Source organism: Vespa mandarinia, chromosome 1, assembly GCF_050613455.1.
Source record: "Vespa mandarinia isolate Hongniang chromosome 1, ASM5061345v1, whole genome shotgun sequence".
In the NCBI taxonomy this organism is placed as follows: Eukaryota; Metazoa; Arthropoda; class Insecta; order Hymenoptera; family Vespidae; genus Vespa; species Vespa mandarinia.
Window position 1 is genome coordinate 892,501 of NC_140810.1, and position 17,530 is coordinate 910,030.

Here is a 17,530-nt window from a genome sequence, read left to right on the forward strand (position 1 = left end):
CTGAATCGTCGTAGGAACAAACAATTCCCCTCTTCCTCCGAACTTTCTTCAAACATGGAATGCTCGAGGTCGTATTCCCTTTTGGCCGTGTGTCCTTTCCTCCTATGGATCCTCCTCCTCCTCCTCCTCCTCCTCTTTTTCCTCCTTCTTTTCCTCTTGTACCTCCATTTCCTTCATTTCCTCCATCTCCTTTTCTTCTACGTTCTATCCGTCTTGTTCCAAGTATCAAAAGTCGCTTTCCTACTAATTCCGTGTAAACACGAAAGCGTTCGCTCGCTTGCTCGCTAGCTCGGTTACTTGGTTACTTGCTAGCTAGCTAGCTAGCTAGCTCGCTTGCTTGCTTGTTGCGGCAGGTGCAACTCAGGTATATGTTGTTTCAAAGTCTTTAAAGACTCTTTCTCAAGAGGAAGGATTCTCTTTGTTCAAAGCCGACTACGTGGGTGGGCTCACAGTGGCCGCCTCAAGTGTGAATGACTTTACGATAGCGTCTGTGTTCATTTCGGTACAAATTGTTTGACATGAACTTCAGAGTTTCATATTTTTTCAAATATATTCTTTAATGTAACCTCTCATTTATATTATTCGATATTCGTCCTCTCTCTCTTTCTCTCTCTCTCTCTCTCTCTCTCTCTCTCTCTCTCTCTCTCCCTCTCTGTCTCTATCTCTCTTTCTATATGTGTGTGTGTATGTGTGTATCTATCTTCCTCTCTCTTGACTTCTTACCGTCGGATTAGAAAAATATTTTCATTCGTATGTTTAACACCGTTTACTTTGATTTTTCTCGATAGATTTTCAGTCGAATCAATTAATTAAATAAATAAGGATCGTTGAACGATCGTGTGAGTAATGAAAAACGAAAGGAAAAGTAAAAAAAATAAAAAAAGAAAAAATAAAAAAAAACAACAGACAAAATGACGATTGAAGCGCGATACGTGTGTGTCAATGTTAAACCAACGAAACACAGAAACTCTTTCGATATATCGAAAGTACAAATAGAGAAAGAGAAGGGAAGAATCGTAATGTGCTCTCTTTCTCTTTCTCTCTCTCTCCTCCCTTCTCTCTCTCTCTCTCTCTCTCTCTCTCTCTCTCTCTCTATCTTCCTCTCTCTCTCGTCAACCATTATACGTGTGTTCATAGATAAATGTGTGCGAAACACGTAGTAGACACACATGTAATTATGCCTGTGATCGAAGGCAAACACATTATCGGCAAAGCTTTTAATCTAGCAACCAAGCAACTTGTTGGTTCAAGTTGGACGGCAAGCGATAAATAATCTCCCACTCTCGCTAAATTTTAATAAACGCATTAAAATATTACTGGCTTTTGTGTCCATTAGAATACCAAACAAACCAGAACACAGACCTCTGTTCTCGTATACTTAGGCTCGTCACATTGGGGGATGGACCGTAAAGTTTGTCGACGTTACAAATTGTCCGTGCAGCCCCTAAAATACGTATACGGATGTTCCCAAATGTTTGTCTCTTCGAAACCCGATATTCAAAGTAATTTGTCTGGCACGCTTGATTTAACCCATCATAGAGGATAGAACAGTTTTAGGATCTTAGCTGTCGCTAAGACAAATTTTTTTTTTTTTTTTATAAATTACGTAGAATGTATTGATAAATAATTTTGTTAATTGTTAAAACAGTTAAAAGAAATTTTCTATTCGTTCATCGTATTATAAATATTTTATATATCACTTATACGTTACGAAGTAATTAATAACTAAACACGTTAATAATGGCCTTCGATAAAACTCACCTCGATTCTTTCTTCCTTGAGATCAACCTGAAGAGCCAATTGTTCTCTAAGCAGGACATCAGGATAATGCGTTTTATCAAAAGTCGCCTCCAATTGTTCCAATTGCTCTTCCGTAAATATCGTCCGATGACGACGTTTCCTTTTCGTCATTGGACCAACACCTGGCGTACTTGGATTCATCTGATAAGGATGACCAGTATGATAAAACGTAGGTTGTCCATGAAGAGAGACACCTGCAGCAGCCATAGCAGCTACATATTGTCCTGGATATAAGGCAGGATATGCGGCGGCTGAAAGACATTAATAACAAACATACGTTATCTTATAATACGGATATTTTTACACGGGCTAATTAAATATATTTTAATAATTTTCATTTCAGAAAGATATGATGATAATGTTAGTCGATCGAGATAAAGATTGCGAGATTAAACGAAGTTTATCTCCGACTAAAAAATTAGAAAAATTATTCTTCTAATGGAAGTAGTAAATGGAATGAGAAAATGAGAACGAGACAAAGAGAGAAAGAAAGAAAGAGAGAGAGAGAGAGAGAGAGAGAGAGAGAGAGAGAGAGAAAGCGACGGCAGCCCCATTTCATGGTGCAAAAGGATAAAAAGCGAATGAACGAGCACGATCTCATGGGACGTTTTAGTTTAAAATCTCGAAAAAGAAGAAGAAAAAGAAAAGAAAAAGAGAGAAGAAAAAAAGCTTCTTAGACGCGACGTCTCGCATAAAAATGCACGAAGGGAGAATTTCAGCTTTTATCGAACTCTCTCTCTCTCTCTCTCTCTCTCTCTCTTTCTCTCTCTCTTTATTTATCTATCTATCTATCTCTATCTCTATCTCTATCTTTCTCCTTCTACCTTTTATCATCGTTTCTCGTATAGTTTATCTTTCTTTCTCGAGCTTCCGACAGGATTGCAAGGAGGCAAATCGTTCGTGCGTGATTGAAACGGATTTCAGCAGGCGCATCCCCAACAAGAGCGGAGACTCGCGGCGAGACTCTTGCGCCTCATGGAAATACTTAAAGCCCTCCGGGCATAAAGAAAATTTTGGTACGGGAAGGCGTCGAGCCTCAAGGGATTTGCACGTTCTTTCGTTTCTTTTCTGCTTTTTTTTTTCTCTTACCTTCATTTTTTTCTTCATTTTTTTTCTTCATTTTTTTTTTCATTCGCCTCTTACCTCTCTACCCGCTCATCGTACGATCAAAAGAGAGAGACAGAGAGAGAGAGAGAGAGAGAGAGAGAGAGAGAGAGAGACGTTACGTCTTCTCAATGTCACTACGTACAAGGGACGAATAAAAAATAAATATTTCCCATTGACGCAATCAAATTTTCATAAATATTTTCTTATTCGTATAAAAATTTGTTCTTCGATGTTCGATGATAATGACGTATCGACGTATCAATTCGAAAAGAAAAAAGAAAAAAGAAAAAGGAAAAAGGAAAAAAAGAAAAGGCTCGTTAAGATATGACAGTTTCGATGATAATATATTAATATAATGTACGATCATTACTCGATAAAGGAATGAAATTATTTTAATGTGTCGGACCGAATGAAATTATTTTTAAAAGGACGCACCGAAAAAATCCGCCGAGGTGAAGGCCAAATGATGAAGCTGTTGTTGAAGAGGATGAATGGTTGTTGTCCTCGAAGGTGAACCGACGGTTTCCGGATTCTGTATCATGGAGTTTAAGCTCGTAGTACTTGTAGGGGGTATATTAGCGATCGGTCTAGGTGCTAGGATACTGTCGATGGTAAATAGAGAGGTGGGCGAGGACATGGTAGCGGAGGAACTCGGCCTTGAGATTTCACGAGGTCGATAACCTGCCTCTTCCGAACTCACTGGACTCCTGGAGAACGTTCTTTCCCGAGATTCGACTTCGTGCCGCCTCGAAGACGCATGATTTTGGGCATCGTGATTTTTTAATTTATGTTGTGGGCCCTCCGGTGAATAATTATATAAATAACGATGATTGTAACCGGATATACCGGGACCATCTTGAAGAGGACTCGATGGTTCCGTCATCGGAGAACGTGATCTCGGTGAATCACCAGCATAGATACTCTCTACCATGTTACGTGATTTGATATTGCTCGCCTTCTTGCTCTTTTCTTCTTCTTCTTCTTCTTCTTCTTCTTCTTCTTCTTTCTCTTCTTCTTCTTCTTCCTTTTCCTCTTCGATCCTTCTCGATCCTTTATCTTCGTATAATTTTCGCAAGCAAGTAGAAACGAAAAATTCCGTCAGAATTACAAATATCACAGTATTCGAACTACCAACTCACGTTGATGAAAACTTTTCAAGAAGAAGTTCTTCTTCCATTATCTTCGAATGAAATGAGCTAAACAAGATCGAAGGACAAATCATCGACGATCTTTATAAGATATATATAACACCACAAAATCTACACATAATTAATTAGCTATGAGCTCGGATCTTATCGATCGTCTTAGATCACAAGTTCTCCGTAACACCATGAGCCATTGCCATAATATTTTTTCGATCATCGCGCACTCTCCTTTCTCGTATAAATAACAATGTGTCGATTTTAATAACCCTTCCCTCCCCTTCCGCCTCCCCACCCCTCCAACCAGCTTTCTTATTCTCCAATGATTATTCAATGAAAACAAAAGAAATAATTTATGATAGAGATTATAATCAATCGATATACAAAACGATAAATTCTAATTATAATATCGAAAGAAATTTTATTTGTAACTAACTATTTATAGATTAAAGTTCGACGTTTTGTAGTTCGGTGACACGCGTGGATGTTCTGTGACATCGCTGATAAAGGATACGACTGTGATTCGACTTCGTTGCGCGCGGTGACCTCTGTGGTGGTTGCGTTCGTGTCTCTCTCGGTTGGACGTAGACGAGAGCCACCCCCGAGTTGAGCTGAGCCGCGGATAGAGAGACACCCTCCGATTTCAACGCTCGAGGTTTGTACGATTGGGGCGTGGCTCTTTCAAGCTCCACCACTTTTCCACCACCCTTCGCGAACCATTCTCTTCTTCCTTTCCTCTCACCATCCCTCTACCCTTTCTACATCCCCTATTCGAGAGTGAAAAAGAGAGAGAGAGAGAGACGGAGATAGACGGAGACGAAGACAGAGACAGAGAGAGAGAGAGAGAGAGAGAAAGAGGGGGGTGGGAAGAGAATCAGGATTACGGAGAGGACGCAAGAGGAGATGCAATATCGTGGTGATATCGGTGTAGGTAGTAGGGGTGTCGAAAGCATGCCGACCGGACACCCCTTGCTACTTCCCACCTCCTACTATCTACTCTCTCTCTCTCTCTCTCCCTCTCTCTCTCTCTCTCTCTCTCTCTCCCCCTCTCTCTCTCTCTCTCTCTCTAACCTATGTATGTATGTACTACTAGCGTCTCATCGAGTCTCGCCGGAAACATTGCTGATATAACAGGGATATGGAAGCCTCCACCGACGACGTACTTAACATAGATAATCATCAAGGCTTTTCACGTCTATTAGCGAACTTCTCGATTAGCTCGACGTTTGTTCGTATTATGATTTTTCTTTTTCTTTTCTTTCTTTCTTTTTTATTCTTCTTTTTCCCCTCTTTCTTTTCTTTCCTTTATTAATCCACTGTTCAACCATCGGTCGTTTTAATGTACGTTCGATTAAAGTACGTCCGATAAAATTTTCATTCGCGCATGATGCAATATTTTTGTTTTTTCTTCCAATAGTCGATAATATCTACTTTTTTCTTTTTTCTTTTTTTTTTTTTTTTTTTTCCTTTTTAATTTCAATATTTGAAGTATCATTTCGGTCGGCTTTTGCCCTTTATTCATAAGTAGTAAAAAGTATGTTTGTATATGTTTTTATCGATGTATTAACGTTCAATTTATTGCTTAAATGTACGATTAATTAAAGGTCTGAATAAAATTTTCATTTAAAAATCAAATGATCTCTGGCAGCTTCAACGTATTCTCATGGCCGTCCTATTAATCAGCCTCGTATTTTTGTGTGGACAATGAAAAATTTTTTTTTCGTTCTCTCTCTTTATTTCGTTCTGTTTTTTTCCTTTTCTTTTCCTTTTTTTTTTTTTTTTTTTTTATCAATCCACTGTTCCCATCTACCATTTAAATTTACAATTAATTATTGTTACGATAAAATTTATTCGCGTTATTCTCCAATCAATGGAAAAAACATTTTCATTGAAAAATTAGATGATTCGAGATTTGAACTATGATGGCCGTCTTATTCGCCACCCTTCGAATCTGTTCAATTATGCAAATCCCGCCCAATGCGTTCGTATTAATAGCATAAAACCGTTGTAATGCGCATTGACTGTCGTCATCGGTCTTATTTGGTATATCTAGGAGGGGATGATACTCGCAATGCGATACGTAGAGAACCAAGCGTGAAAAGATTTTCGAGGGGTGAGTATACGTGCTCCGACATTGTAAGGTAAACCCTCCCCGCCCATCGTAAGGCTCATAGGTACGTCCCTACGCTTTCATTTTCATTTTGATGCACCAAAATCTGTGCTAAACTTAATCCTAATCCGTACGTTAATCGTGGCCCGATCCGAAGAACCAGTTTCTAGATTTATCCGTCGATTTAAGTCGCTGTTAGAACCGTTTGATCTAACTAAGTGTTCCTTTTTCTTTCGTACGCGCGCGCACATGTGTTCTTTTTTTTTTATGATAAACATTTGATTATACATCAGCGACAACGATTTTTCTCTCAAACCTTTATTAACGAGCACTCTTTGATAATGATCGTCATTTTGTTATTAGCTGATTCGTTAATGGTATGAATTGAAAAAGAAGAAAGAAAGAAAGAAAGAAAGAAAAAAAAGAAAAATAAATAAGAATTTTGATTTCAATATGGTCACGAGTGCGTCTTAAAAAGACATATGGGCATCGAGCCACGGACCTACATCATTGCCATCCAACGAGGATCGGGATTATCCTCTGCGTAGGATTATTCCATGCCGTACAGGATTTGGTGTTTGCATCCGTGTCTGCGATACGTCGATACTTTCGTGAGGAATGACAGAAAGATGAGGATTCGTATACTGCGTCTGTCATTGTTGAGAGGTATATTATATTTACTAACTTTCAATTGGTTGGTACCATTTTTTTTTCTTTCTTCTCTTTTTTTTTTTCTTTTTTTTTCGCAGAAATTTCACTACAATATTAGATACATAACGTTAACTCTCATAACGTTCTCGCAATTATATAAAACATGTATATATTTTTATTGAATATATTTGACGGCAAAAAGAGAAAGAAATCAAACGAACGATCACATTTTGACCGAATGTTCTCAAGTAAAAAAAAAAAATATATATATATATATATTTTTTTTTCTATTTCACTAAATATATAAGTATCTGCCAATAGTTAAGGTATATGTATATCCGGTTTAAAAAGTTCTCTCCGCGGGAGAGCCATAACCATTGGAAGATTAAAATTTTCTCGGTAATCATTGAGAATGCTATCCTTGGCGCTAATGCGACGACAATACAGATGTTTTCACGTCTAAGCGGCGTGCTAAGTGGATGTTCCCCACCCCTTAGGCGGCTACTACTATACCAAGCCACCCTCCTCTGAGATTCGTGAAGCGAGTAGAGAAGTTGGAAGGGGGCTTTTGGAAATGACCCGATGGTGCAAAAGCTGGCACGTACTACCTGGCATCCTATCATCTAAGAGAAGAAGTCTCTCTAGGAGACATCTATCCAAGGGATGTTGTTTCGGATTCGTTAGTTTGCGTTACACTTGACTGGACGCCTTTTTGCCTTGAGGTGGGGAAATAATCGAGCTGAAAGATGGAAAAAAAAAGAGAAAGAGAGAGAAAGAGAGAGAGAATCTTTAAGTTTCCAAAAGCCAATGGATAGATACTTCGAAAAAGTACTCGCGGAACTTTGTACTCCGCGGGATATCATCGCCGATTGATGTTTTTCGTTGAGCTAAAGCAACAGAAGATCTTGCTTCTTGTGAATCTCAATCGTATAGGTACAAGATTTCGTCGAATTAACGAAATAGGCATCCTCATCATCATCAGTTTTCGACGTTCGAATTGCTCTATCTTATTATAAAATTTGTAATATTTCGGATATTTCGATTATCTCTTCGAAAAGAATAAGTTAATTGAAGTCCTTAAGAAAATTTTGTAAACGTATCAAAATGATTGTTAACTTATTATTTCCTTCATCTATCATAAAGAAATATATATTATATTAAATTATTTTTCTTAAAGGGTCTGTTCTGCCTCGATGATACTTTTCTATGTGTTCGCGTGTGCGTATTATATTTTTATTTGTTTGCGTGTATCGGCAAATGGGAATCGAAGCTTAAATGGAAAATTTGTCTTATTGTTAGATGATGGAATCCATTCCCATGTGAGTGAGAAAGAACGAAGAGAGCAAATATTTTTAACAAATTACGCCTATACCTCGAGTAGCACGAAGAAAGTGTTCGTTCGTGCGTTTTATCGTGGAGCAGCCGGTCGTCCTCTTTCTCTCTCTCTCTCTCTCTCTCTCTCTCTCTCTCTCTCTCTCTCTCTCTATCCCTCTACCCCCATAACGCATAACGCAAATATTGTTTCACCCCGTGGAATCGCACGGGCGTCTTTCGACGATTTCGGCGATTCGACCGGCATCTTCAAAAGGCACCGAATCCTGTTAAAGAAACGTCGGAATAAAAGAGAAGGAAGAATGAAAAAGGATATCTTGATACACGCACTTAAGGGTATAACAGAGGATTTTTCTCATTTTCTTAGCTTTTAACAAAGATACTTACTTGATTTATCGTGCGAAGAACAAATGTTTATTCTCGACTAAAGATAAATGACGAAAAAAAAGAAAAAAGAGAAAAAAAGAAAATAAAAAACGTGAAAGATCCAATGATCGATCGACGAGTACGTCCGTTAATTTTTCCTTTTTTTCTTTTCTTTTCCTTTTTTTTTTTTCTTCTTTTCTTTCTTTCTTCCCAAACGAAATATTATTTCTCTTAAAAGAGAAGGAAGGAAGGATCGCGATCTTTGATTTTTTCCTATATTATATTTTTTTCTCAATTCGTAACGTGCAAAAAACGTAACGTTAAATCATTGTAAATCGAACGATAAATAAATAAATGAAGAGTATGTTCCTCTTCTTCTTTGTTATTTACTTCTTTTTCTGTTTTTCTTTTTAAATACAAAAATTTGTTTAAAATAAGAATAGAGAAAGACGATACACCCCCCACACACATACACACACATGTATATATATATATAAAATATACATAAAAAATATATATATATCTCAATATGGCGTATTTGGTTGTCTGATAATTGTTTAGCGGACATTCGTAGGGGCGACGATGCGCAACGATCGCAAATTTATTGACTCGTACGTTAATTACTTTAATTATTACACCGCTGTCAAAGGCTGATCGGAATACAAAGGAAGTTTATTCGACAGGGTAGTGCGTTTCCATCGCCCGGAGTCACCGATTGCCAATTAATTTTCCATAATTGGCCGGACATGCTCGCACGAAACGCGCCTTGACGCTCGTCGCACGAATGCGGCAACGGAACGTACGTAACAGTCGAACCGTACACGCATACTTGTATACATCATACAGTATGTTCATACAGGTATACAGTGTGTATCACTCTCTCACGCACACGATTCTACGCTTAAAATGTATCACTACCATCCCCGCCGGCCACGGCATCGTATTTTCACCGTATAGAACCAATTAACAGTTTTCACCTATTCCTTTTTAGTCGGTCCACTCGCCGATATAAAACAAGAGAGAGAGAGAGAGAGGAGAGAGAGAGAGAGAGAGAGAGAAAAAGAGAGAAAGAGAATCAAACGAACGAAAAAGCTATGAGTGGCGACCTTATGCCGATGAAAAAACATATATATATATATAAAATAAAAAAAAATATATATAAAATGTTGTGTGTGTGTGTGTGTGTGTGTGTGTATGCATGTGATTCTTGTTTTACGTATGACATTTTTTGAGCGACGCCTCGGGTAGATGAATTGATTGCATCCATAACAAGTAACTGCATGTCTTGAAAAGTTAAATGAATAAAAGAAATGATGCGTATAGGTTGATATTTTGTAACGTAACGATGTCAGGAAAAATCTTTTACATTTTTCTCTTCTATATATTTATCCAAACATGATTAATAAATATTAATATTATTGAATAAAGAAAATAATGTATGCGCATAAAGTGAAATTTTATATCCATTTTATGTCATAGATAAAATTTTCAAATTATTTCCTATCCCTAATGTAAATTCTTAAAGAATAATTAAATAAAAGAAATTATCTATGTATCTATGTATATGTATATGTGTACGATGAAATTTTCTGATTTGTTAATTTCGAGAAATTTTTATAATTCTTTTCTATCGAATACTTTTTCTTTTCCCTTTTTTTTCTAAAGATAATCGAAGTGCGCTTATTAATGATTTGTTATTTAATTTTTCTTTTTTTCTTTTAACAATCGAAATTAAAATATATATATATATATATATATATAAATTTTTTTCATTGATAATAATGAGCACAAAAAAATAATAATAAAATAAAAATAAAAAAAGATAAAAAAGAAACGGAAAGAAAGAAGGAAAAGATATACGCAAAGTGGTTAAAGAAATTCAAAAAGGTAAGCCAACGAATCCATCTATTCGAGCCATCTACGCGAATACTTTCGGGAAGGCTTTTAAAGCTATTTTAGCGCGGATTTTGCTAAGTGATACCAATAACTCGATGGGACAACAACTGAAGCCCTTCGGGATTCGGTGAAGAATAAACGAAGGGCCAACAATCCCGAGGGATGTTATCTAATCCTAGTGGATTTGTTGATTCTGCGACTTGCGCTTCGAGACGCGTGATGAGGTTTCCATGTAGTACTGGATTACTCCTATTTTCTATGACCTAAAAATCCCTTTCCCTTTTCCCTTTCCCTTTCTTTGAAAATCTCCGTCTCGTTACTGTCAGCAAATGAAAACTTTTTCGGATTGATGTCTGCTTAACAAAACCACTACGTAGCATTTCAGTTTATAAATATATATATATATATATATAAATATTTCATCGATTAATATATAAATTAAAAAATGTTAGAATGAGAAACGATTAATTGTTTTAATGGATTCATTAGTTTTAAAACGAATAAGTTACTCGATATCTCTTGGAAATCTCTCTTCTCGTCTCTTCACTCCGAAATGATAATAAACGAAAGAGTAGGAAGAGAAGGAAGAAAAGATAGAAGAAAAAAAGGGGTGGAAGAGAGAAGGGTGGGGGTGGGAGGGGGCAAGAACAACGATACCACCCTTGTTACCAAGAGATTATTCTATTACACGCTACGTAAATATAAAGTACAACGAGAACGTCACGAGAACTGTTATGGCCATTTCTCGGTTGTTCCTTTTCGAGCATGAGCGCTTGTGTTTGATCAGAAAATACGTTATTGTTTCAAGGGGAGGGGGGGCAGGCCGATAAAAAATTCAACGTTCGGATAATTACATCAATCCTGAATCGATTTAGTAGCCCCGAGCTAACTTTCCCTGTACCACTGACTTACTTCAAAAATGTTAAATAATCCCATACACACACACATACACACATATATATAATCTATAAACGTTAATAATTAATATTAATCAATAATAATTAATAATAATTAATTTATAAAAGTTATGAGATACGTATGAAATATATGTATATATATATATATATATATATATATATATATATATATATTCGTATCTATTAAATTTTATTTTACAAAAGTAAATAATGATTGCAAGTCGATCTTATTTGATTCGCCGGGTCAACATGGAAAGAAAGAATGAGAAAAAAAAAAAGGAAGAAGAAAATAAAATGAAAAACAGAAAAAGAAAAATAAGAAATCAGTTTTTGTTGAGACCGCCGGTGGTGTGTAGCAGCTGCGATCCTTTCTCCATAGAGTCTCTTTTTTCGTATTACTTTCTTCCATGAACGACGGTATATCTCGTGCTGTACACAGTCTAATAATCCCCTTGAAGAGGTAAGTAGAAAAAGGATAGAGAACTTGCATGAGAGGAAAGAACAGGAAGAGAGTGAGTGAGGGAGAGAGAGAGAGAGAGAACAAGGATAAGGCAAGCGAAGAAGAGAACCCGCTGTTTGCCTTTTATTAAACTCTTGTTAAACGCCGCCTTTCTTCGTACACACAATTGAATCGGCAAAACAGCGGAGATAATGCTTTACCAGTGAACTGTATACTGAGTTATATATATATATATATATATATATATATATATAGAGAGAGAGAGAGAGAGAGAGAAAAAGAGAGAGAGGGAGGGCTGATTCTTGAGGAAAAGGGAAAGAAGACGAAGAAGAAGGAGAAGAAGGAGAAGGAAGAGGACTTACCGCAAACACCAACTTCTTATATACCTTGAAATGGACACCGTGTAATCCGGTTCTTTATACGGCACTACGATGCCATTCGGATGGAATCTATGAAGCGTGCACTTAGAGAAGCAGCAACTGCACTATACCTAGTGTGGTGCCCCGTGCGACTATCTTGAAAAGGGGAATGAAAAAGGAAGAGAATATGTATGTATGTACGTATATATGTATGTATTTATATAGAGTATATAAAGGAGAGAATGAAAACATTTTGATGTTTCCAACAAATGTTCTGAGAAATGCACCGAAATTCAGCACACTTGCATATATAAGGATTATCTTGACCTATCTCCTTGTATATACATACATATATATATATATATATATATATATATATATATATATACATGATCGATAAAAGATCGATCTATACAAATGTAATTTTTTTAACATGTTTACGTTGCACGGTATTAAAGTAGTTCTTTTTTTTCCTTTGTTCTTTATTAACAAATAAATAAAAAATATATATAAATATTATTGTTATCATTATTATTATTAACATATGTTATTATATTTTATATGAATGTTTAGTATTAAAAAAAAAAAAAAAAAAAAAATTATTCTCTATTCAATATCTTTTATATGTACAACAGAATAAAAATTTTATATACTTATCCAAATGTATAATATTTTCTTGGTATTTCTTTTTTCTTTTCTTTTCTTCTCTTTTTTTCTCTCTCTCTCTATTTTTTTCTCGTCTTATTCATAATTTTATATATGTCATCAATTTATTACGTCTTCTTTATTTATTTATATTCTTAACGTACTCGTCGAAAAGTTCAACGTGCCTTTTTTTCAAGAAAGTTTTGAATCCTGGAAAAGAAAAGAGACAAAAAATCAGATATATATATCGTTTTTTTTAATACTTCAATTGTATGTACGATTTTTACGATATTTTTTTCTTTTTTTTTTTTTTTTTTTTTTTAATTACCTATGAAAAGGTGTTGCAATTTATCTTTCGATGGAAACAGATATTCCAATGTTTTCAACAATTCATTCAAATCACTAGTTTTAGTATATTCTTTAATAGTATTTCCAAATATTTTGTAATTCTCCTCTGTCAATGACCGTTTTACCTATAATATATAAATTTTGTATAAATTTTTTCTATAACTTTTTTTTTCTTTTTTTTTTTTTACAACAGACTTAACTTACATCTTTGATATACGTTTTACCCATTTCGCGCTTGTCTATTTCCTTATTAGTTTCATCAGACATTTGTTTAGATTCATTAGTATCATTTTTCACAATATTATTAGAAGTTGAAAGATCGGATAGATTCGTATTATATTCTGTTGTAACAATTTTGATTTTTCTCCTTTTTACAACCGGCTCGATAGAATTCTTCGCTAATGCACAATTATTGCTACTTTCTCCTAATTTGCAATGACCAAAATTTATCACAGATTTTTTACTAGTCGATGCAAACTCGGAAAAAATATTACTCGTTTCTGTCTTATGAACAGATCGTTCTTTAACAGTATCATCCATGTATTGATCGATATTAAACGTTTCTTTTAGAGTTGACTGTACTTTAGTATTAGATATCGATCGTTTCATTGATCGTGATGATGTATCAAAAGCACATGGAACAGCAGGTAATGATAGATTACTATTGTCTTGAGTATTTGCCATTTTTGGTTGTGGAAACTACAAAATGATATATGATATAGTGATTATTAAAAAAAAAAAGAAATTGTTATTAAAAATATATGATCTATATCTCATACAGCCTGTTGAGTATATCGAAAAAATTCTCTAAGCTCTTTGGTAATCATCCCGAAATTAGTAAACTTTTTAATATATGGCCTTAGCCAAGCGGATAATTGTTGTTTAAAATGTTGATTTTCAAATCGACAATCGCAAAGTATTATAGCTCCGTAATCATTTTTATGACGTATAATTCTACCGATAGCCTGATTAACGGCTCGTGAAGCTTCAAGTTGATACCATTGCTGTCCTGTTAATGCCTAAATCAAATGATAAATTGTATTATATTCTTCAATGATAGTCAAAATAATCCCATTTATTACCTTTTTATCATTACGACGGATTTCTTCTAAATATCTTTGCTTCAATATAACTCTTGGATCTTTCATAGGTGGAAATGGAAGACCGGTGATTAATACAGCTCTACCATTGGCATTGGCAAAATCTAAACCTTCGCTTACTTTTCCTCTACATACAGCCATAAAAATGGCACCCTTACACGATGGATCCTGTATCTTTTGATAATATTCATGCATAACATTTAGAAAACCATCTTTAGATTTGGGCTCCACATATATGGACTGTTCATCAATGGAAATTAATATAAGAGAATATTAATTAATAATAATATGTCGTAAAAATTTATATGCGATAAAAAATTAAGATAGTTATTCTTTTTCATTACTTTACGTTCAGTGATTTGTGTCCATAAACCAGAAAATTGCCATTCGTCCTTACACTTTTGCATAATTGGATAAGATGGGAAAAATATTAATAAACCGTGTGGAATAAGACAACTAAAATTGTATATTGTACGTCCAAGAGATGCTATATACTTTGGATCATTTCTAGAGAAATATGATATTAAATTTTTCATTACTATATATATGTATATATCAAATAATGATACATTAGATGATTATATATTATTGTGTTATATGAATACCTAGTATTAAAAGAAGAGTTAAGTTGATGTCCATCAGGTCCTTGACTAAGAACACCAACACACACCTGTTGACCCGTTATGATATGTGGATTTTCAAGTTGAACACCTATTGGTATTCCAAGTTCTGATATAAATGGCGTTAAAGGAGATAACGTACCACTTGTCAAAATTACAGAACGAACACTTTGGTCTATTAATTGTTGCATGCTATATATAGAATGATTAAATAATATTCAATATAAAAGATCTAATTTATATAAATATAAGGGAGGATAAAATTTTCTACCTAAAACCAGGACTGAAGCACCAATAGCTAATAATTTTGCCTTCATTTTTAAGAGATACATTTTTAGTTTGCCATCCATTACTTTTATGACCTTTTTTTTGTTCCTCTAATTGAATATATACTTTATAACATTGTTTAATTCTTTCTCTATATTGCAAAGAGGTACCGCTGCTAAATAATATTCTTAATACATCTGCAAATTTTTGTAACGCGTTACCTTTTCTAGAAAACGGAGATGAACTGGTTGTAACTAAATAGGAGATAATCTTCTCTAATTTTTCTATCACTATCTGTTCTTTGCCATGAGTTAACTGAAAAAAAAAAATATCATTTTATTACATTACAAATGTATGAAATTTTTGTAAATTCAGATTATTTACCTCTGCTTTACTGAACAGTTCAAAAATATATCCTCCAGGGAATGTTTCGCCTTCATCTTGTTTTGTAATTTTAATATCGTCAATAGCTTTTTCCAATGCCAAAAACATTGTTTTTAAGATGCATAAATCTTCTGGAGTAAAATCTTTTTGTACATTTACAGAATCTTGCATCATAAAATCATTTTCAGTTTCATTATCCTTGCTAATATCTACCATTACCGCAGTTATGTCATCTATGCACATTGCTATATCCGTACTGCTTATCTGAATAAAAGAATATAATATTATAATGAGTCAAATATTGATTAATAACAAGAAGAACAATATTTCTCAATTATATCGCATATTACTTGTAACGATGCTGCTTCTTCACAAATTTTTTCTATATTGTGCGCTTCATCCAATAAGATAACATTATTTTGTATCTCTATTCCTTGAGTCTTACGAGTCTTTGAATCTAGCAAATAATTATAGGGCATAAATGTAATATCAGCATTTTGTTTTAATTCTTTGGCCAAAAAATATGGGCAACATTTCATCTTTTGTCCTGCTTTAACCAAATCTTCTATATCTAATATGTCTTGTTTAAAGACTGGTTCCTCTTTTCTACAATATTTTATTAATTATTAATTCTTACAAATAAGAATATGCAAATGAAAATTCAATCAATTCTATACATGCCTGGTTTCAACATTGTTATAATAAAAGCATGTTTTACTTTTAATTTTTGCATGACACATTTGTATCTTATTGAATGTATTTGTTTCCTTTGATACTTCCGGATGAATACAAAGCTGATCTCTAGATCCTAAGACTGACACTTTAACGTGTTTATACGTAGTACGTTTCAATTCTTGCATCGCTTGAGATAATTGCGAATGCGTTCTAGATGCATAAATAATTTTTGGCATTGCCCAACCGAAAGAAGCAGTATTGTCTGATACTCCTGCTGCTTTTTCAAGGCCATCATTTAATTTATTAAAGAAGTGTCCACTTAAGTCAGATCTTTCAACAGCTCCAACTATTGCTTCGGCTTGCAGATGAGCTTTCTTTGTAATCAACCAGCTTAACGAGGCACACAAAAGACTAAGTGTTTTTCCAGTACCTATATTTACAGTGATATTTTAATTGTAATGAAAAATTTCAATAAATTTGTAACACATAATTTAATAAAATAGAAACATTAGAAATTTACCTGTTGGAGATTCTAAAACACCATGTTTACTATTTTGTAAACATTCTATAACTTTAGCCATGTACTCTTCTTGAACGGGATATGGTTTGAAAGGAAAATTAATAACAATTCCATTGATGGTTATATCAGGCATATTTTTACAATGTAAACAAATTCTACACGATAAAGTAAATGTTAAAGAATGAAACGAGAAACTACACTAGCAGTATTTAGCTTCCCGCCAAATGTCAAAACTAACCTCCATTAAATTAAATGCACATGACGTCACTATATTAAAGTATATATTGCATTGGATGATACGTTGCAAGAGATCATTTCATTGGCCAATTAAAAAATTTAAATAGTACTTTATGTTTGTGTTATGCATTTAAAGTTTAAATCCCGATAGAATGTAATAAATTATTATTATAATTTTACGTAAAACATATTACGCTTTACTTTCAATTAATACAATAAATAAGTTTTGTTATATTATTTTGTATAAACGGTTTGTAACAACAATGAAAATTATTGTTAGGTATTGCAGTACATATTAAATATTTTTTCTTTTTGATAATTTTATTAAGACAGTTCATCACCCATGGTTTTATGATAGTTCACGCCAATGAATACGACAACAATGAGTACGGGTGTAATTTTTCAACGACTTTGATGATTAAGATCTTATTTCGAAGATAAAGGTTTCAACGAGGACATGGCTTTCTCGAATTTTTAAGAAAGCTTCATTTTCATTGAAAAAAATCGAGTCAAGATGTGACGTTTCTTCGAAAATAGTTTATGCATAAAAATAAAGAAATTTTAAAAATACAAGGAAGCCATATCCTCGATTAT

The 17,530-nt window shown here is 34.2% G+C and overlaps 2 protein-coding genes across 3 annotated transcripts in view; both read right to left on the minus strand.

Moving 5' to 3' along the window:
• The window catches only part of Gsc (goosecoid homeobox), a 6,429-nt gene extending 2,591 nt beyond the window's left edge, over window positions 1-3,838 (minus strand). For both annotated transcript variants that reach the window (XM_085657048.1, XM_035876113.2), the window contains exons 1-2: window positions 3,343-3,838; window positions 1,762-2,051 (exon numbers count right to left, since the gene is read on the minus strand). In XM_085657048.1, coding sequence (XP_085513174.1) covers window positions 1,762-2,051; window positions 3,343-3,838 — 786 coding nt within the window. The remainder of the gene's footprint in view (window positions 1-1,761; window positions 2,052-3,342) is intronic.
• Window positions 3,839-12,750: 8,912 nt separating this feature from the next.
• On the minus strand, window positions 12,751-16,958 carry Rtel1 (Regulator of telomere elongation helicase 1). Its single transcript, XM_035876236.2, has 12 exons — window positions 16,700-16,958; window positions 16,186-16,609; window positions 15,855-16,110; window positions 15,505-15,768; window positions 15,125-15,435; window positions 14,839-15,045; window positions 14,578-14,740; window positions 14,216-14,473; window positions 13,913-14,152; window positions 13,338-13,832; window positions 13,114-13,258; window positions 12,751-12,995 (listed from the first exon to the last, which is right to left on the minus strand). Exons 1-12 carry the CDS (start codon window positions 16,830-16,832, stop codon window positions 12,925-12,927), a joined length of 2,967 nt encoding a protein of 988 aa, XP_035732129.2. The 5' UTR covers window positions 16,833-16,958; the 3' UTR covers window positions 12,751-12,924.
• Window positions 16,959-17,530: the final 572 nt, after the last annotated feature.